Source organism: Halichoeres trimaculatus, unplaced genomic scaffold (assembly GCF_033239565.1).
Source record: "Halichoeres trimaculatus isolate MK-OKI-2021-1 unplaced genomic scaffold, fHalTri1.1 fHalTri1_scaffold_24, whole genome shotgun sequence".
NCBI lineage: Eukaryota > Metazoa > Chordata > Actinopteri > Labriformes > Labridae > Halichoeres > Halichoeres trimaculatus.
Window position 1 is genome coordinate 6,296,879 of NW_027437202.1, and position 21,103 is coordinate 6,317,981.

At 45.1% G+C, this 21,103-nt stretch overlaps 2 protein-coding genes across 12 annotated transcripts in view; one reads left to right on the forward strand and one right to left on the reverse strand.

The window, feature by feature from the left end:
* LOC141785950 (R3H domain-containing protein 1-like) overlaps positions 1-18,265 on the reverse strand; it is a 34,254-nt gene extending 15,989 nt beyond the window's left edge. For 7 of the 10 annotated variants that reach the window (XR_012597595.1, XR_012597596.1, XR_012597594.1 and 4 more), the window contains exons 1-6: positions 14,887-15,043; positions 11,107-11,266; positions 7,869-8,067; positions 4,197-4,214; positions 3,718-3,807; positions 1,133-1,256 (exon numbers count right to left, since the gene is read on the reverse strand). Coding sequence is in view for 7 of the 10 variants with exons in the window: in XM_074664602.1 (XP_074520703.1) it covers positions 1,133-1,256; positions 3,718-3,807; positions 4,197-4,214; positions 7,869-8,027 (391 nt within the window). In the remaining 3 variants the exon portion in view is untranslated. Of the gene's footprint in view, positions 1-1,132; positions 1,257-3,717; positions 3,808-4,196; positions 4,215-7,868; positions 8,068-11,106; positions 11,267-14,886; positions 15,044-18,129 lie in introns of those variants that run through there. The other 3 variants (XM_074664597.1, XM_074664600.1, XM_074664601.1) reach the window with 3 other exon arrangements.
* Positions 18,266-18,499: 234 nt separating this feature from the next.
* Positions 18,500-21,103, forward strand: part of zranb3 (zinc finger, RAN-binding domain containing 3) — a 46,795-nt gene continuing 44,191 nt past the window's right edge. The window contains exons 1-2 of one of the 2 annotated variants that reach the window (XM_074664605.1): positions 18,500-18,558; positions 19,283-19,487. In XM_074664605.1, coding sequence (XP_074520706.1) covers positions 19,342-19,487 — 146 coding nt within the window. In that variant the 5' untranslated portion in view covers positions 18,500-18,558; positions 19,283-19,341. The other variant, XM_074664604.1, reaches the window with a different exon arrangement.

Here is a 21,103-nt window from a genome sequence, read left to right on the forward strand (position 1 = left end):
CCCTTACATGTGAGATCTTTCTTTTCAGTGAAGCCAGGCCTCTCTTTTCCATTAACCTGTCACTAATATGCTAATGTGCTTCCACAGTTATGAATATTTCAGATTAATCAGCCTGTCATTCATCTGCTTTGTGAAGCCAGATTGGAGAAGTCAGACTCCAAAAATCTGAAAAAGAAACTTCTTGGAGGGCGACGTCCTTTTGGAATCGCTCTTTTCAGCGCTTGTTATTGGTGTGACCGATATGAGAAACAAAATCTGGCAGCTCGCATCAGCAGCAGTGAGCGCTGCCAGCTGAGCCACTTAAGAAATGAAGAAGTGCTTGGGTGACAAAGTTGATGCTGGAAAAACATGTTCCTGAGCACTAACAAAAGGATGGGACCCATCAGAGAGTCAGGGGACGCTGCAGCCCGCCCCCTCCCTCTTGGTGGGTGTCTGGTTTCTATAATTGGAGGCTGCCTCATCAGTGGTGTTGCTCCACAGAGGGAAGCAGACACCTTTACGCGCCCGTGGGAATCGGTATAATTGCTTAACACCTTGAGCTTGTCGCAATTAACTGAATCACGCCAATTATCGGCGCATAATGAGATATGGTTTAAAATGGAGGAGTGCTTTTGGACAAACTGCGGGGCAGAAAAAATGTTTAGGACTGGATGATCTGCTGACATGGTAAAGGATATAATTATTAGAGGGCTGTAATTTAGCTGAGTGACATGGATTGTGTGATAAGTATCATTAAAGCGTTTGGCTGGAATCCAGAGCTTCTCCTTCAGCGCGGCCAAAACCCTATCCATAGGTATCCATTATATCTGCTGCAGCTGTTTTAGATGTGAATGTATGATGCTGCTGACTTTCTAAATATAAGCTCCAATTTTTTAGAAAGGAAAAGCCGAGCATCTTCTGTGCCTTTTTATTTTTTCTTTGGATAAGCAATGTTTATAAATGAGGCCGCAGGTGTTCATGATGTAAAGAAGCTGAGGTGTTAATGGAAATCTCAGCTCCTGTTTGAGTCAGGCTCCTCACCAAATGCAAAAAGAATACCTGAAAATATATTCAAAAGCACGCCGGGTGGAATAATAATTAAAAATCAACACAGTCGTCCTAAACAGAGCACTTCACAGTGTCATTTTCTCACCTCTCGACAGCATTTTTCTCAGCGTTTTCTCCGGCTTGTCCACCTTATTGCAGCTTTCCTCTTTCTCCGACTGCTCCTGTGCCGCTCGGTCTTCTTTTTCAAAGGGCTTATGGAGAAATCCATCCTGTTAAAGGGACAGAACAAAGAGGGAAACTGAGACACAGGTTAGCATATGAGGCTAGTCTTGCTAACTTAGCTATTTTGAAACCTGGACATAGAGAAAAAGGCTTCATCAAAACTGGAGGAGGTGGGCCTCAAACACCAAGGTCTGCCTCCAGAGGAAGAATAATCTCAGCATTTACTCAAGCTTCGAGTCCTAAACGTGACCTTGGCACGTTCTGATCGATGAACAGACATTAATTTCGAGCAGAGGCATTAAATACGAAGCGTTTTAATTCCTGTGATCTTGCCGGAGGTTGTGGGTTAATTAGAGAATAGCACGGGTAAAAGAGGCCGCTGAACGACACTTAACAAACTCTCCTGGTTTATCTGCAGCACTGGCTAAAACTTAAAGATGGATTTAAGTCTCAAATTTAACACCACAGCAGATTTTGTTGCTTTAAATACAACAAAAAACATCAGGACGCAGTGTTTACCTTCCTCTAAGTATGACCTGTCTTAATGCTTCTTAAACACACACACACTCTGAGACACACTCGACTCAGACAGGATCTTATTTGCTTTTCAGGCATTCCTACAAAAGCCTGAAAAGGAAGCTGAAGAGAGGAGGGAGGTTGCCAGTTCACCCTAAGTGGATTAAACACAACTCTGGAACATCAGGCTGTCTGTGAGCGTGTGTGTGCATGTGTGTGTGTGTGAGAAATGAATGAATGAAGCAGTGAGAGACAGAAGAGGTGACCTCGGAGTGGCAAGAGAAGCTCATGACCAAAAAAGGTCACGAGTTTGATCCCCCTGTAACAGCTGCGGAGCCAGATAATGAGCCTCGGCGCTCTCCGCCGTTTCAACGCGCTCTGGATATATGTGGAAATGTAATATGCTAATGAGAAACGTGACTGACTAATTGCTGGAGCGAGACTGCGAGGGAGAGAAAGAGTCGAGGCTTGTGTGTTGTGGAAGTGACAGCGACTTCAGTGTGTGTGTGTGTCAAAGCGAAACATGTTTTTCTTCCTCCCTGGCAAGAAGCGGTGATGTTTGCTGCTTAATGCCACCCTCGGCGTCACGTGGAAGCCGCCTGGTTGATGTGCAGCTGTTGCGAGCTGCCTCATTTGTTTCCTGACATCCATTTACTTCGAGATTAAGGGAAAACAGCGTGAAAATGATGGTCGCCTGAATATGTAATGAGCGTGCTGTCAGTCTGAAACAATAAAAGTACAGCGTGTATTCAGGCGCTCCTGACTATCGGCCATTGATTGGAATTGACAGCCAGGCGAACAATGTGAGGGTGGATGGATTTGGCGAAGCCTCGGACGTCCGATGGATCCCTTTGTTTATTCTCTTACATTGAAGGCAACAATAAAGCATCATGGGAGATGTGTGGATTTCACACATCTGTTTTTTCTCCCCCCACTCGTTATTGCTTTACCGCTCCCTTCCAGGTTAGTTCGCCGCGGAAGGAGTCTCGACTCCGGGGCCCCAATAACAGTAGCGAGGGAAATATCAGGAGTATTCAATTAGAGCGCTCCGCAGCTCTCTGTAGCTGACGTGTGGAAATTGTAATTTCCCCGACATGATTGATGGCGGTAATACAGGACGTCGTGTGAGTGCAGACGATGCGAGACTGCTGTGGGAATAACACCGCCCTCTGGTTACAGGGCTCGGTGCTGACTGGCTGAAACACCTTGAAAAAAAGGAAAAAACACACCTGTGCGTTTATATACGCGTGTTTGTTTGTGAGTGAGTGAAAGCACGCCAGGAGCGGTGCACAGCAGCATGTAATGGAGAAAGTTTCATCGGAGGGGGGCTTTGCCTGGAGATATAAAAAAAACTGAAGAGTTGATTTAGCGAACAGCCGTCCGGTGCGCTGTTGGAGCTCTGCGCGCTCTGTTTTGATGATGTGATGTTTTCATCAGGCAGCCGAGGCCGGGTATTTAATCATAGCTGTCAGGCGAAGGCTGCTAATCGAGCATCAGAGGTCTACCTGCTCGATTGTAATGAGCTGAAATGGAAATCAGATCCCCGGTCAGCACTTCAGCGCTTCGCATGTGGGCTTAGAGCTGGACAAATTACACAGCAGAGTCAGAAAACCACGTCACACTGGGCTTGATGGGATGACTGCGATGAGGTCGGGTTTATATGAGCTGAGTGAGTTTTTTTGTGCTAAAATTGCTATCATCAAATATTTTGGGAAGAAAAATTCTCCAGGGTGGAATTACTGCTGAAAAAATGACATGACTTCTTAGTTATGGTCTTGCTTGATGTTTTGAGATTACAGGAGAGCCAGTTTAACACCTGGACTCTTCTACTGCCAAGCTTACTGTTGCACTGAATGTGGTTCAGCCTCTTGTTCTCAAGCTAACTCCTCAAGAGAAAGTAAAGTGACCGTTCTGTCTTCTTTATCAGTCACCTCGCATGCTAACATGACAACTCAGCACCGGCTAACTCCGGCGTTTCAGAGGGAATGTTACCTGAGGTGCTGCTGAAGGCTCAGGGATTGGGCAAGGGAAGGACTCTTCACACACCGCCAGGCTCCGCACCAGCTTTAGCCTGGTGTTGGACTACGGAAGGGGGTGCAGGTAGGTGGGCACAGTTAAAACCATGCACACATTTGCACATCAGTATCATGACAGTGAGGAGCTTCAGTACATCCAACGAGCATGATGGGATCTTGCAAGCAAATTGGAGGAAACATTTTGGCTGCTTTTTGCCACAAGACCCTCGATTTAAAATAGACTTTTAGATAAATTCAGGGTTCATCAAGGGTACAACCAACAGCAAGACAGCAGGCACTACTACAGCATCAACTCTGTCATCATTTAACTGCATGTCAACATCTCTTGACGGCAAACACAGGTACAACTTCCAACTTAATCCAAGCAAACAATCCCAGTGCACATATCACAGGTTCGAGCATCCTTGCACGGCATGCATGTTGAGCGTACCGTACCTTTGAGTACTTCACAGGCTGTCCAAAGGTAAGGGAGGGAAGGAAAAGTGTACAGGAAAAAAAAATCAAACAAACCAGAAAGTTTGCAGGGGAAAAGAGGAAGAGTGGAGAAGTTTGAATTAAATATGACTGGCCTACATTTTGTGCATGCGTGCGCAAGTAGCTCTGCAAAAAGAGCAAAACAATTCATACTGAGACAGCAGAAAAAGACAAATAACCTCCTGTAATCCTGGTGTTATTAGGTCTGTCGTTAGACTGAAGAATTGAGCAGCACAGAGGGAGATTTTGTGGCATTTATCTGCGAAATGAAAGGAATAAAACCCCCGCGCAGCAAGTCAAAGAAGTACCATTTCCTGGGAGCATGCATTAATATTTGCAGAGCATATGCTCCCAAAGTGGTCGCATGTTGAGCCCATTTTCAAACGCCAAAACACACAACTCTGCAGAAAACAAAAGGCAGACGTTTGGCTGCGAGCGATTCGGGTCAGTTTTTCTGCATCGCTCGCGGCTCCATTTAGCTGTCATGTGAATCAGACCCCGGCGCTGGAGGTGAGATGCAGAACGCAGAGAGAGACCGGATGCCCAACAGTGTGTGAGACAGCTCGGTGCCTCTGCGCTTCACGCACTAGTGGCTGTGTGTGTGTGTGTGTGTGTGTGTTTGTGTACGTATAAACAGACGGTCTCTCAGTAGCATGCATAGAGGAGGGGGGAGGAGGGGGGAGACCTGGCAGGAGCCATTTCAGTTGGAATTGTAACAGAGCCCAGACCTCTGCTTCCTAATCCCAACATGCATCCTCACACACACACAGCTCTGTCCTTCCCACCTGTCCTCTAAAAATCAAAGGACAACCCCTCCTCTCCCTCATTGAGCTCCAGGCCAAATAACACCTATAAAAAATTGAAATGGACCGCTGTTCAGGCATCTCCAGCGCTGCTGACCTGCCCTCTTGCTACATCAGGTAATGTGGATGTGAAAGCAGGACAGGATGGAGTAAAGTGGGGGTGGAGGGCTGGGACTGTGAGCGCACCGCTACACCAGCTAATTGAGCGGCGTGGGGCCGGTGGGGACTGAACAATGCCGGCAGGAGATAAAGGAATGGGAAAAAGGGGGAGAGGGAAAGGGCTGAAGTCAGCAGAAGTAGGGCGGCCACCAGCCACCTGTCCTGCCGCAGAGGACGAGCTGGAACGCTGGAGGCAGATGGTGGCAAAGTCACCCAGTCCCCCTCCATCCAACCCCCCTCTTTCCCCTCTGTTGGAATGCCTTTCTGTGCCCGCGCTACACCTCCTCCCGTGTTTCTTACCCTCATTTCCTACCTCCCTCGTTTCTCCCACAAAGAACATTTCAGGCGTTTGCCCTCAAACAGAACAAGCTTCACATCTTCTGCTGCTGAGAATTACAAGCAAGAAAGGTCAGGTGTTTCAGCGCTCGCAGCCAATCCTTTGACCACAGGATAATTACGCTAGGGTGCGTTTAAGTTGATAGGGAAGTATAACTGGATGTGGCCTACATTTGTAGAGGTCACAGTTACGTTAGAGGAGGCAGGGATGGATGCAAAGTCAGTTAAAGGTGACATGTGAACAGAGAGGGATAGCTGTGCTCAGGTTGGTTGTAGTTTGGAGTTTCTACATAGCCTGTCCTCTCTTAAAAAGTCAGAAAAGTTAGAAACTTGAAAGGGGTCCAGCTGCAGACCTCCACACAACTCTCTTAGAGGCTCCACTCTGAAACCCCCTCCACTGTCAGAGGGAAGAGAAGTAAGGATGTGAAGATGAACAAAAAACAGAAAAAGGGCATTTTATTGAGCAAACAAAGAGTTTACAATTAAATAAATTTGAAATTGATCATCGAGTCTGGATATCTCTGTATATAATAAATAAAAATAAGAAAAAAATTGCACGTCATCTGACGTTGAATTATGGTTTTGTTATATAATTTTGTCTGAAGTAGGCCATCTAGTGTCTTGAAGTGGGAATAACAATAATTTCGGCTATGGCAAGTTTAATTTTATTTCCTGTTTGAAAACATTTGTCCATTAGTAGAGTTTTGAGTATTGTTTACAGAGACTAACTATGATATTTTTATTTGATGAAGGTTGAAATTCCGGTTACATCAATCCTATGCTAACCGCTAGCATATAAATGCAATTTTCCATATACGTTAGCATCAAGATAGCGCGTTTTTTTTTCCATATTCCTTTTAATATATTAGAAGATGTGTAACATGTTGAAAGTATTGAAAAGTAATCTCATGTGAGAGGCTAACGTAAATTTCTTTGTGTGTTCAGCTCTTTAGAAAACTATATCAGAAAATCCTGAATCAAAGTTTTCTTGGGGAAACTGTTATCATCTGCTAAGCTAAGATAGCTAAGATTGAAGACTTGCATTTCTATACATTTTCTTTTCTTGATATAACACAATCGAGGAATTCAGGTTGACCAAGGATATGTCTACCCAACGTAACTTTGAAGGCAACTTTTGTTTTGAAATTTTTACTTCCTATCCTGACATCACTTCCTCCTGACGATGGAGGAGTGGAGCCTCCAAAAGAGTCAGCTGCAGCTGGACTGTCTTGGAGAAAATATGGCCTTTAAAAGAGAAACAGTGCCACCTGTGGTCACTGGTGGCATTACAGTATAACATGACGTTTCCTTCAATTCTCTTGATTCCTTCGAAACGCCAGCTTTTGGAACAGCTACTGATCTATCTTTAAGCATCCCTTCCTGTTTTCCTCCCACATTTATCCTCCACACCACGTCCCTCATGTTCTTTTACCTTCCTCCTCTCCTTGATCCCTCATTCTAACAACCTCTTAACCCGTCCCTTCCTCCTCCTCTCTCCCCCATACCGGTGTCATTCTGTTCCTCGGGGTAACAGAGACACAGGAAGTTGGTAGATAAGCCAGGATTTGAGCTCCAGATTATCTGCCTGCCTGACTCCCTCGCTCTGCCTGCCTCCAACCCACAAGGCCAGATTGGCTGGAATCCTATTTTCAGGCTGCAGCCAAAGAGACAATCCTTTTCCTTCCCTGGATTTTGTTTTTCGTGACCACACTAGATGTGATTTCACACCATTTGGCCATTTCTTCACTTTCTAGTGTCCATTCCTTTGTGGGCACAAACAAGTCAGCACTAGGTTTAGCTTCAAGCCAAATTACCAAGTGCAAATTTCCTGCAGTCCCAAAGCGCATTTGTTGAAGTGACACAGAGACCTAATTAATTAGCAGTTTATTTGAAAGTGATTTCATCTGCCCTGAGTCCCTGGTGGATTCAGCGCTTAATGTCTCCCATGGAGGATACCGGAGATTCACGATTTTCCACAACAACCACAGGAGTGAGGAGTCAGACTGTGCTCAGAGCCCAGGCGAGGCAGATTCAAATCTCACATTATTATTTCAGTGTGTGCAGATTATACAGCTCAGGAATAATTTGGCCCTGGCGAAGCAGGCGGGTTAAAATCATCCTGAATGCCGCAGGTGACAGGAGATCCCCGGGGCAGTTTGTGTTTGACGTTGACTGTTACTGAATTCTCATGGAGATGAGTTTGGAGGGAAAGTGACAGCTTGGTGAGCTGTCAAGTGTCCTATACTTCGAGCCGGCTGCTGACACCAATAACTAACCTGATTAGACCTCTATGAGAAGAGCTGAGGAGAAGCAGGCAGATGTCAGAGCCCCTTACCTGTACGTCCTTCTTATTGTTGCTGCCGTGTTCCTCTTTGCCGCCTTGGCTCTGGTCAGCGATCTCAGACTTGGTTGCGTTGTCTTTTGGTGGGGACACCGGGTCAGCAGCCTCGGACACCTTCATCGTTTCAGTGTCGACCGTATCGGACATTCTCATTGCAAAGTCTTACTGGGAGATTCTGGCAGTAACAGGAAACCTGAAAGAGACGAACGTCACCGTGAAATTGCGGGAAAACAACAGATGGTTTGCATTCGTTTCTTTTTGGTGCGTTCAACGTGCACTGTAAGGAAGGTTTGTGGAGCAGCAGGTGGAGGAGAGGGGGAAACTGTGGTCATCAGTCATGTCTTTCTCCTCGGGCTGTCTCACTGCCTTGCAGCTGCTCCAGAGACAATGGGCATGACTGGACAAGACACAGCAGGAGAACAGTTTGCTCCTTTGGGACTAAACAGCTTCGGTTTACTGTGTCTGACCCTTTCACTTGGTTCTTTGCGCGTCCCAACATCCTTCGCTAGTTCGTTCAACGTTTTTGTCTCGCAGAAAAAAAAGAAATGTGGATGAAAAGTCTGCACTTATTGAAGCTCATAAGTGTGTATGTTGTTGTTCCAGACTTAATGGGGACATTTTCAACTTTTTGCGCGGAAATGTTGTCTATTTGTGTTGATGTCAGCACCAATAAGATGAGCAACAAAACAAGAGGAAACAACCCTTAATGTTGATTTTAAGATCTGTTTTGCACCTATGAAGTGTCGCTGTGTTATGCCATGACCCCCCCTCATGTTGAAGTGTGAGTTCATCCTGCTGATGAGCCCTAATTATGCAGCCAGCCCCCATGCAGTGTAACACACACACACAGATCCACAGGAGAGGGGAGGGCAGACATCTGGTACATGAGAGCTATGATTAATAGGTTAATTAGAAACGGGCACATCAAATTCACTTTGCACATCAGAACTGGATCCACACATGACAGCACTTACTCTGTTCTCCAGTGTGTACGTGCCTGGCTGCGTGTGTGCGCCAATCAGCGGGGGCTTCAACCTATTTGCCCGCCAGTGATCAGAGCCATTTTCCTATCTGATCGCCGCCCGGCTGAGACGTGATTGTTTATCTCCGTCCCAGGAGAGCTGGGACGGCGAGCTGGCGCAGCCCTCCTTAAAGAAAGAAAAGGTGGCATCCAATCCCTCTATGTCACCGTAATTGACTTCTAGCGAGGTCCGTCTGCTCTTCTGCCTGGCAAATGTAGCGCTAACCCAATGCAGCGCGAGGCTAAGAGGTTAGCTTGAATTTAGCAGGGCGCTGGAGAGTCAGATGTTGAATTTCAATGACCTGTCAGAGCTTTGACAAAAGCAGCTGCAGCTGCTGCTTTACATTATTTTTACATTCTGAAGGAAAACAGCTTAATACTCCAGAGTGCCGAGCACGCCTCTGAATATTTAGTGTCTGTTGCTGACATTTTGATGAGTGAAGTCTCTGGAGTCACTCTGTTGAAGATTTGCAATATTGGACAGATATTTTCAAGAGCCGGGCTTGTGATAGATAGCTATTTTGTCCCTCACCGAATCATTCATTCTCTCAAACACATTTTATCGTGGCACTGGAGTGTTGGACTAAATTTGGCTGCAGACTTTGATGCATTCAGATTTCACTGAGCCGTCTCTCATGGCGGAGGTAATTGCACAGTGTGCCTGTTTAGAATCCCTGATGTTTTGACTGCATAAGTAATGTGGCTCATCATTAGATCCTCAGAGTTACATTAAGGAAATGTCGGGGAAGTTAGGGAGCAGCAAATTGGTCTCTCATGAGTGAGGCATCAGCATGTTTTTCTTGTATATATAGAAGCGTATAGCCTCTTTAATACTGTGGAGTCATATTATGGATACTCACTCTGAGTGATGGCAGCTATTTGCTCTCATCAGTCGATCCTGAAATACTGCGTCAGCAGGACGACTTCTTACTCCCGCCACAACCAGTCACGTGCCTGCCCCGGCAGATAACGGCTGTGCTTGATGTAAAATCAATTTCTTGCAGCAGAATGAGTTTCTTGCTGCGTCACAGATATATTGCTGGGTCATGGATTAATAATTAATACTAAAATTACATCGTAGGAAGTTAAAATTGGACCAAAGACAGGCATGAGCATTTAATTACTGGAGGATTTGGAAAAGGGTTCAACGGGGACAAGAGAGTGGAGTCGTGTTAGAGTATGTGTTTTGAAGTTTTTGGTCATTTTAGAGCAAATGTTTACAAAAGCCTGTATCATTAATGTGCTGTTATTGCCTTGTGTGACACCTACCCCCTGGCTGTGGTTCTCCTCATCAAAAATTAATACCTAGAAACACACAAACTTCCTTTAAATGCTCTTGTTTGGCTTTGTAGGTCACTTAAAGGCATCAGTATTAATTTCAGTCTGTTTCACAACCACTTAAAAACTCCTCACAGGAGCTTTAATTTTTCATACAGACGCATTGTGTGCTTCATACATCAGCGTGGCAGAGCTTCATGTTTTTTAATGTGTGTAAACATTTTACTTTCTTCAGAATTCCTCCAAAAACTGAAAAAGTACAATCTATTTCACTGAGCGTCTGAGCCGAGTGATAAATACCCGCAGTGTTGCTGCTATGTTTTTGTGGAGTGACTCATTTGTAACCAAGGCTATTATCATTTGTCATCTCCTGACACAAAGTTTGTATTCAGATTGTGGCTTTGTTTTCTTGCTTCTAAATTAATCATGACTGGAGTTGCAAGGCTTGCATTTAAATGAATCAAAAGTTATAATATGTATGAGTTGAAGTGATAAGTCACAGATGGCGAGATTTTAGCGTTAGCAATGTGTTCTGATTGTGGAGTATGATGCAGTATCACAATGTTTTCATTCGGCAGTTTAATGAAAGATTTTTGTTTGGTTGTAAGAAAAGTAAAATATTAAAAAAAGAAACTCAATATTTTGCAAATGCTGAAAAAGTTTTCTCACATTTCCACATGAAATAAATGTGTTTCCCTAACTTGATTGAAGCTTTTGATGACATCATGCTCGCTGTCAATTTCATTGGTTCAATGACACCTGCTGTGAGATGTAGCTCCGCCCATTTCCGCCCAATACTTACCCAAGCTAATAGAAAGAACAAACATTACTCATATAATTCAGAACTTTGGCCCATTTTTGACACATTTAGACTCAGATATTTTGCAAACTTGCTGAATAATATTTCAAACATAACAAGAGGAGGACACATACTTGTTGCGTAGCCAGTGGTGGTTGTGGCGAAGGAGGATGTGGCTGGTGAAGTCGATGAGGCCAAGCCTACCGCTGCCATTCGAAACTTCTTTGGCCATGTCTGCTTCAGCTGCTCTGAACGGCAACCGGGGCCTCCGTCACCCTCATGACCCCTGCTGACCTGCAAACCGAGAGAGGCACGGGGTTAGCGCTGTGGTGGAGCGGGGGCGAGGGAGGTCGCTGACACCGGGGTCACGCGGACTGACAGCAGTCAGGATGTCAGCAACTCTGAAGTATTTGTGTGTCGGAGCAAAAAAGTCAAAAGTGTTGTGTGTATTCCTGGGCCTGTGCGTGCCGATGCGCCATAAATAATGCATGAGCACAGAGATGGGAGTGCGGTGGAGGCAACAGTAGAAGGCACCCCTGCCAACCTCGTAAAAACCGAGCATTAGGAATTCACAGAGCAGCGGGGGAAGATAGCATTTCTCTGCTGAAAATCCTCGGCAAATAAATTTCACATCGTCAAGCATACAATCTCTATTTCCCGGCGAGTTCCTTTTCTTGCTGAACTACAAGGTGACACTGCTCGGGCAGGGCAGAGATCTGAAATTGCCAGCGACAACAGGGGCTGCAAAATGTTGACAGTGTTTGCAAAAAAAAGGTAAATGGGATTTCCAGCTGTCGCACTAAATCAGATATTTCCCATGAAGCTTCACTTGGCTGCTCGGTTGAATTGCTAGCTTAATTAGCTGCCTGTCGCCTCTATGTTATAAAAATGTGATATTATTGCTCACTTTATTGGTTGCAGTTGGTTGAAGATGCCAAAATGAGGGTGAAAAATGGCGGAAATAAATGATTAATTCAAGCACAGATTAATCTGATGGTTTATTTTGTCAATAGGTTGTTAAAATGTTGCAAAATGCTGCTAATTAGAAAAGAATTCTGCATTTTAACAGAAAATACTGATAAAAACTGCCACTCAGTCTCTTAATCAACTTCTCCCTCCATCTTCGTACCTCAGCCTCCTCCTCCCCTAATCTCTGTCTCAGGGTTCCACGCTGACTTTGGCAGACGCCCAACGGCGCCGAAGCCTGGCTGCTGCTCCCAACATGGACCTCCCGCGCCAGCCAAAAAGGTCAAGTAGAATCCCTGCACGCTTTATAATCTCCCTTCTCATGACACCTCAGGCTGGAGCCACGGCGGCAGATGGAGGAGGAGATGGTGATATGCTGTTCTAACGAGCTTTAAGGTGAGGTAGCCGAGTAAATTTAAGCAAACTCGACACGAAAAAAAGTCTCCTGCTGCTCGCCTTTAGCAAACAAAGGCAGCATCCATTCATCACGGCTGATGTTCTTTAAAGAGTGCACAACCTGGTGCGACTTGCAGCCAGGTAATCTATCACTGTACCTCTCCTGGCTTGTATCTCTGTCTGCCTGTTGAGAGTGTTCCTACCTTGACCTCCCTGCTCTTCTTCTTCTGTCTTATCTTGTCCTGAATGCACCCTGCACTGCGCTCCTGTGTAGTTATTCCACGGTGAAGGATGTGCTGCAGCTCGAGATTTTCGCCTGTCCAGGTAGAAAATGGCGCCGGGTAAAAGTGTGTGTCCTGCCCTGTTATTCTGCTGCTCCCCGCGTTTTTTACACATGCACACACGCAGGGTGCAAAAGTTGCTCTGACAGCGGCGCAGCTGGGTCTGGATGCTTCAGGAGCTTTGTGTGTGTGTGTGTGTGATACGAATCCTTGCACCGCAAAACAGGAAGTAAAAAAGCAAAGACAGACAAAGACGTGAGGAAACATCTCCATCGATAACATACCTTTACATCCAAACACACACACACACGCACTCACAGTGACACCCCACTGTGAACTTCCTGCGCCTCCCTCAGTGCTGTGCCGGAGCTGACAGGGAGTGGTTCATTGGTATTACAGCCGCCGCAGAGCGCAGCCACCTTTAAAGAGGCTCCCTCAGGCAGCGTTCAGTGTCACAGCACCCGTTATCTGCAAATTTGTAACCTCCCTGCTCATTCACACACACAATCGCTGCAAAAATGATGAAATAAGAGCAATAAAGTCCAAAATTTAGCATCTGCTGAGATATATTCTTAATTCCTGAAAAGCCCACAGTGGGGTCATGAGGTTTGCCGCCAGCTGAGCTGAGTTAATCACACAGCGTGCTCTTGACGGAGCGCTCTCACGGACAATTATGTTGGATGGCAAGCTAATGAGAAATTTTCAATCACTGTGAAGGCGCATAAGAGCGTACTGGTGATTGCAGAGAAAACACACTCCACCTGCCTCTCTGTGGTTAAAAAAAAAAAAGGAAAAAAAAGCTGACCTCTCCCTCCCACACCTCTGCTCCGCTTTGGGCTCTCGTCTCAGCTATAACCAGCTCAACTGCAGGTGAAGGACCCTCAATCCCTCCCTCTATCTGCTCCTCCATCCCCGGCTCTATTCCTAGCGGAGAACAAGGAGATGAGTCAAACGCGGGGCGGAGAAGAACAAGACATCTCTTTTGCGAGCTTCACAAAGAAAATCCACCAGTGATTTATAATCGCCCTGAGTGCACAAGAGGAAAAAAAACAGCAGCATGTCCCTGCAGTCACAGATTAAGCGCTGAAAAATTATTCATGCTTTATTGCTCCTGATGAGTGTCACATAAAAAGGGACAGCGGCAGGAGCGCTGCCAAACAGCTGGGATATTGTCTGCAGAGATGTGGAATACTAAACAGAGCATTTGTGGAACAAAAGCAGCGCACAAACAGAAAGGTAATGCCGACAGCTTTTGTCACCTGCTCGCGCTCTCCCAGTCAAAAATTACCAGGCTTATTTTGAAAATTGCACAGCGAAAGCAGCCAAACATCGCTCCGCTGTGCAATTAAACCCCACAAAAAGACGGATTTAGAATGAATAAGCTCCGGCAGATGCAGGACATGCACCCCGGCTAATAAAATCAGACATCAAATAAACAGCTAATTAGGTTGCTAATGCTGCCTCGCGCTCACGCTGCTGCAATAAAATTGATTTCAGCGTTTTGCTAAACTGAGTAACTAATCTCCCATTTTCTAGCCATTTCTGCTAATTGCAAAAGCAACGAAAGCACAGACAGGGGAGCGATATAATTGGAGCAGAAAGCGATTAGTGTAAAGCTTATGAAATGATATGCGCCCCGACTTCAGGAGCGACTGAGGCGGCGTCAGTTTAAGGAAGAGTGCGAATTAACAGCAAAAACATAAACAGCCTCTAATTGTGCTGCCTTCAGGTTGCGTGGCGCGGCGCAGCAAGCCAGCATTAATAAATGAAATCCACAGCAGAGCATGTAGGTAATCCATTACCTATCCCACAGGAGAGCTACCAGGGAATATCAATCTGGGTAATTAGAGGAAGAACAATAAGCAGAGTCAACTAACATGCAAGAGTAGCAGTTTTAATCTATCGCGCCTTATGAGGGGAGAAGAACTCAGAAAGTCCGCCAGAGTCATTAAAAGTCCATTTGCAGACAACACCTGCAGAAGAAACAAGAGGGGAACAGAAGCTTGGCTGGAGAACAATGCAGAGCGAAGCCTCTTATTGGCTGATCTCGCTTAATTATCACCGTAATGAAAAGCAGACAAACTGGAGGAGATTGCAAAAAAGCTCAGAGTACACAGCGCTGGGTTTAACAAGGCGAGGGAAGAGACGGCGCAGACAGAAGACTGGTTGTATTTTAGCAGCAACATGCCTCAGAGAGCAGAAATCAGTGTAATCGAAGGAAGATTTTAAAAGCAAGCAAGTTTGAAAGTGTCCTGAAGCTGCAGGACCTACCTGCCCGGCAGCTCTGCCCTCCATCCCTGCTACTCGAGCGTTTAGTTTCCATTGCACAGGAGGCACAATCTGCTGGAGAGGAGGCTGGAGTCGCCTCCTCGGCAGCTGCCTGCTGCCTCCTGTTCGCCCGCTCGACTGAGTGAGAGTGTAAGACGGGGGAGAGGGGAGTGTAAAGAGATAGGGTGAGGGAGAGTGGGTGTCACAAAGAGAGAAAGCGCGAGGGAGGGTGGAGAGGAAGGGAGGGAAGGGAGGGGGGAGCGCTGTGCGAGCACAAGTCTACCTGCCACAACCCATCAAGCCAGCCAGCCTTGGAGACAGCGCCAAATCAACAGCTGGCCCCCGTGTGATGTCAGAGCCTCAACAGCCAGTCACGGCAGCCGAGGCCGGCCGGCGCTACAGAGAGAGCACCGACTGAACCAAAGTCACCAGCTAAATGGGGCTCTTCATTAGCTACTCTGCTTTAGCATAGAGGCGGAGGGAGAGGAGGAGGAGGAGGAGGAAGAGGAGGAAAGGGCAGCCAGGGACATGGGATGGATGGAAAGGAGAGCGTGAAGAGAAAAAAGGAGAGGCAGAAAGAAAGAGGGGAGAGGATGGGACAGGATCGACATGTCTGCGGCCAGCTAGGTGCTCAAAGAGCAGGTGGAGAGTCGATGGGGAGGCGCTGGCCGCTGCGAGGCCGAGCTGTTCACTGGGCTACCATCCCATTAAAGCTGGCACCCTGCTTTTTCTCACACAAGAAGACAAGGCTACAGCTAATCCCACTGCCTCAGAGACGTAAAATACCACCCATTACTGCAGGAGGAAAGTGAATCCTGCAATAAAACATTCCGCTCAAGGCGAAGCCGAGATAAGCTTAGTGGTGGATCAAGAAGAAAACAAAGCACTGTGTGATCAAACCGCACCCCTCACCTCTGAGGTTTCATCTTTAGCGGATTAAATATGAAAAAGGGATCACAGCATCCATTAGCATCCACTTAGCTTGTTTATGTCATTAAAGATGGAGAATTCACAGGAAGGAGTGATAATTGAGTGAGTAATCTCCTCCACTTTCATCCTGAAGTGAGTGACAGCCTGTCAAAGACACGAGGAGTCACAAACAGGTCCGACATGCAGCCCGAGTCTAGACTGCCATAATGTGATTGTTTTTGTCCTCTCAGTCACTCAACAGCAAACACAGTGGGCGGAAAAGTTCCTGCTGTCACTTAGCAACCAACACCAGGCTGCGACAACCGATCCCATCCCATCCTGCCTCATAATTGTACCATTCGTTATGCCAGGTCTCTGAAGAATTTATTATTGTGCTTCCTTAATCCCACGAAAAGGTCACCAATTGAACAAACAATTTATGGATAGGCGGATGAATTATTTAATGGCGCAGACCAAATATTATAGGAAAGAGACATCGCACCCCCTCCTACCACCACTGGAAGGCGATGAATTATTTAGTCGTTGGGCCACATCTTCAGTGGAGGCTATTACACAGCATCCTCAACCGCAATATCGGATAATGTCATCAGCTCCAAACACACCATAACCTGTGTAATTAATGGTCAACAGAGCAGCGGGGACAGTGGCCTGTGGAGCTGCAGGTGAAACAGTTTAAGCAAACAATTACTGGCATTTATTTTAAGCCTGTGGAGGGATGGAGAGAGTCGCAAGAGAGCATTCAGGAATTCAGCGATGACACGGTCACTACTATTCCTCAACCAAGCAGAAAACAGCTGTAGATAAGAAAGTAAACACATCAGTTTCCAAGCACTGCAACAAGATGAAACTATCATCCTCACTTTCTCCAACTGATCCAGCATCAGCGCTCCACCCACAATGCTCTGCTGCTACTTTAATGAAAACGATACTGTCATGACGCTCAGCTTCAGTGGTAGCAACCTGTGTGGTTTCAGAGCTATTTCTGTCCAAGTCTGTGCGGTGGTGATGCCTGAGTTGGTGCATTGGAATGTGAGTGGGTATAAGTTATTGATTAGAGAAGGGATTGTTATCACATTGCTTATTTATAATGATTTTTGTGAAACATCTCACCGGCGCTACTATTTTGGGGGGTCCTGGTCTGGAAAATTTGTGAACCTCTGATCTAGAAAATAAAACAACAGGCTGGTTACTGTCACAACCATAACACGCCACAGGAAAGTCCACTAATATGGTTAATCTGTGTTTTTCCGACTGTGGATGCAAGTATAGTCCATCAAGTGAATTAAAAATTAGTGGTTCAAGATAATGCAAGAAATAAATTGACATTCCTTTAAAAATAAACTGCTTTTTGCATGTCCACTTTGGGCTTCCGTACAAACCTCACTATTTACAAGTCATTCGTATGGCATTAAAGCACTAATTTCACCAACATTAAGTGGTGTTTCTACATATATTAGTCACTTGAAAGAACATTAACCCCAATATGTTCATTGCCTTGCACTAGCATGGTTCTGTGCTCAGGTAACTGCGCAGCGTTAAATGTCATCTATTAATATTTGAGCTTGATTAATTGGTGTGTGACTTTTCGGGGCTCCCATCGACTGAGAAAATGTCTCATTGGCAATCATACTCCAACTTAAAACTATTCTGACACAAACGGAAGCAAATGCGCCAGCTTTTGCAAATTATCAAAGGATATGAAGGGTAAATGCTAGTCTGAGGGGATCGTTTAGTGGAGCAAGGCGAGTCTTTGTAACCAAACTCCCTTGTGAAAAATGTTAATTTCAATATTTCCTTAATAAAAACAAATCCTAGCTCACATTTGACATGTTAGGCTGATTTAACAAACATGTCACTTTCATTCGGCTGTTAAAAAACATAAACTAACATAAGTATTCAAATCGGGCTAAATCGGCTAACAGTTAACCTCACTAACACTGGTCATTGCCGCATATTACGGGAGCAAAACAGTCGAACCAGGCCTGAAAGTTATTGAATAATAATGTATTTTTAACCTGATCCTGGTTTGTTTTTCGCACAAACGTTCAATTTAAGTATTTCTGTTTTCAATTTTCGCTCCGTGCTTGCTAACAAGGTGTGTACCTTATCTGAAAAGAAAAGCCTTAGTGAGCAACATTTGGCCGGGGCTAAGCTAACGATTATTACCTGGCTGTGTGGCTCGCTAGCGGCTGAAAAACAGCCAAACACCGGTGCTAACAAGCTCGTGTTACATGTGCACAACTACCCCGGTTGTCATAACTCTCTCAACCCGGTATCTGTTGGACATGATACTGCAGATATCTAATAAGTCCTTACCGCTCTGGTTTACAATCGGTGAACAGCCGTAGTCTCGTAGCTAGTGTTTGTGGCAGAGTGAAGGAGAAGCAGCGGCGCAGTCCAGCAGGCTAGGAGAGTGCGTCAGCTCCTCACGTTAGACACGTAGGGTGTTGGAAATATGTCACGTCTTGTCTCTTCTTGATGTTTTACGTTATGGCAGCATCCCCGCACGCAGTTTTCAGACTTTCTTGACGTTTGTCTCACATAATATTCCTCGGTACTGACGTAAGGTCTTTACATTATAAGGTAAATGTGACTGAAATAGCTCAATATGACACAGAAGCTCTGAGTACTCAGTTTGAAGTCCCAACTGTGGATGTCCGGTGACACAAATCGAGTGAACCTCGAGTTTGCCGCGAAGCATTTCAGTGATTCAGAGCAGTCTGCTACTTGTGCTGTCTTCTTCTGGTATGGAAACCACAAAGAGATAAACATAGCTGTTTTCTGTCCTATTTAGCTGTTCTAACAAACTGTTTAAGTGCGTATCATCTCGAATCTTGCTAAAGTAATGCAACTTGTTAACTCACAGTCCATAAACGTAAAATAGCTGTTTGCTAGTTGTAATAGTTGTAAGGAACTCGGGTATTTAGGTGCTACGTAGATGTTTAATAACATAAACGCGACGTTAAAACTATGTGAGTACGTTTATAGACACTAGTGTTATGTTTTTTATGCCTTATACACATGTTAACTTTCAGTAAATGAAACTAGCACTAGCTTAAAAGCTGTAAATAACGTACTAATATCAGTATTATTGCTAGTTATACCCACTTCCGTTCATTCAAACGGAGTTGTGCTTGACAAATTATATAATAACATACACAGCTGCATTGGTTTGCCAAATATGTGCTATCTTTTCGGGGTTTATTCAACCAAATAAAGCTGTAACTACATGCAACAAGGCCAACTTTTGCTATCTCATCTAAAATTCTGACTATATTTACCATACTGCACCATGCAGTTCTGCTAATGGTATCCCCAGCAATGCTGAAAGGAAGCAAAATAAAGTCTTCTAACTTTATTGGAAAAATAATGAAATCTCTCAGTGTTAAGAGATATTTTGGCAAACACATGCTTTTTCAGACTGCAGTGTTTAGATGTGCTTTACATCTCTATTTGTTCATTTTTTCAGGTAAAAATTGGAAAAGTGGAGCCGGCAGACTGAGCAAAAAGCAACTGATAAGGACTCTAATGGAAATAGATGATAATGGCCTACAGACCTCTTGCTGTGAGACAAGATGGTCACAGCAACTGTCAGGCCTTCCTCACAAGCTCCTGCAGCGCCTGATGCCTTTCCAACGGGAGGGAGTGGAGTTCGCTTTATCTAAGAATGGACGGTAAGCCGAGCTGCTGCAGCTTTTACTTTTTAGGTCGACGAGTCCAGTTCATAGTTTTTCTAAAGTTTTAACAACACAGTTCAACTCATAAAACAGCTGCAAGTAAAGATACCTGCACATCGACTTGTGTGTGTAGCTTTTATGACTATAACAAGGAGAAAAGATACTTACAAAATGAATGTGAACCCACCATTATTGCAGTACTTCTTCCTGTGTTCCCAGCCTTAATCTCCAATCCACTTCTGCAGTGAGTAAATATTGATTTATTGCTATGAAGCTGCTTTCAACACAAATCAATTGTGCTGGCTGTTCATGGAACAACAGAAGTAGGTTCTTCACATGCACACCGTTCACCATCAAGTGCAGGACGATGCTGAGTTCAAGAAGGGTATGGTTACATAATGCACTTGCCCAGTAGCTGGTTAAAGTATGTAGTCCCAAAAGTTTTGGTATCTAACTAAGCTAAATATTTCATGATAGCTTAATAAGCCAGTAAAAAGTGTAGATCTGTCCCAAATTGTAAAAAGGTCAGATATAGATCAGGTTTTGTGTTTAAGAATGATTAGAATTCCATGGGTAATTTCTGTGTTGCCCTCAGGTTCAGTCCTGTTTGTCTGAGTTGAGCATTAGCTGCAAGAACTGGCCACTTCTCGGCCATTTCCTCCGCCCAGACCAGTCGATGTATGCTCCCGTTCTCGGGAAGGTCAGCGCAGGGGGAGCCAATCTGAGTGCGGCTGTTGTGATGCGGAGCGGCCATATTGATTCAGAACACTGGGAGGCACTGCTTTGTTACACGGACGGGTCAGGAGTCAATTGGCTCTCGCTGCACCGTGTGGACAGTTACCTCAGTCAATTGGCATCCGTGTGACAGTAAGAGCAGCGCGGGCTGTGCTTTTCTCTGGAGACGAGCAGTACAGGCATTAGAGGAAGACATTTTAGGTGGAAGGCTCCTGAAAATAGAATCAGTACTGACATGATGTTTGACGTTTAGGATAGTTAAAATGTGGAGTTACTTCCACATCTCAGCACATTCACAGTTTTAAATAGATACATCCTCCATGCAAGTGCACATCCTGTCACATCCTTCAGCTCAAATCTAGGGTAGAGATTGTCAAAGTTTTAGCTTATTAGCCTATTACATGCTTCCAAAATGATTGTGTACCCCAGCCTTAACACTGGAGGCTATTTTAGGAGACTCTTCTCTGCATACTTGATGCTACATTCTGCAAAAATAGGAGCTAACACGATAATTTGGCAGCTTTTTAAACCCTACCACACCCTCTCTCAGACACAGACAGCAGGGATGATTACAAGCTAAAAATGCTAGTTTTATTGACAGTAATCCTGATCTTTCTATGTTTTGAGACTCCCTGCTGTTCTTTATTTGTTCGGTCAATATCCTTGAAGAGCCTCGCTCTTAAACAGCGCTCTGTTTTTTCCCCCTCGATACTCTGCAGAGACTCATTGTTGAAGAAGCAGAATTATTTCGATCTACAAAAGCCTGGCTAGACCACAATGCAACACAGCTGCACATTTGTTTGTATAATTCCTGGAAATGTAGGATATCACCACCTGAAGTGGAACCAGACGAGACAGCGACGAATAAACGGCAGCCC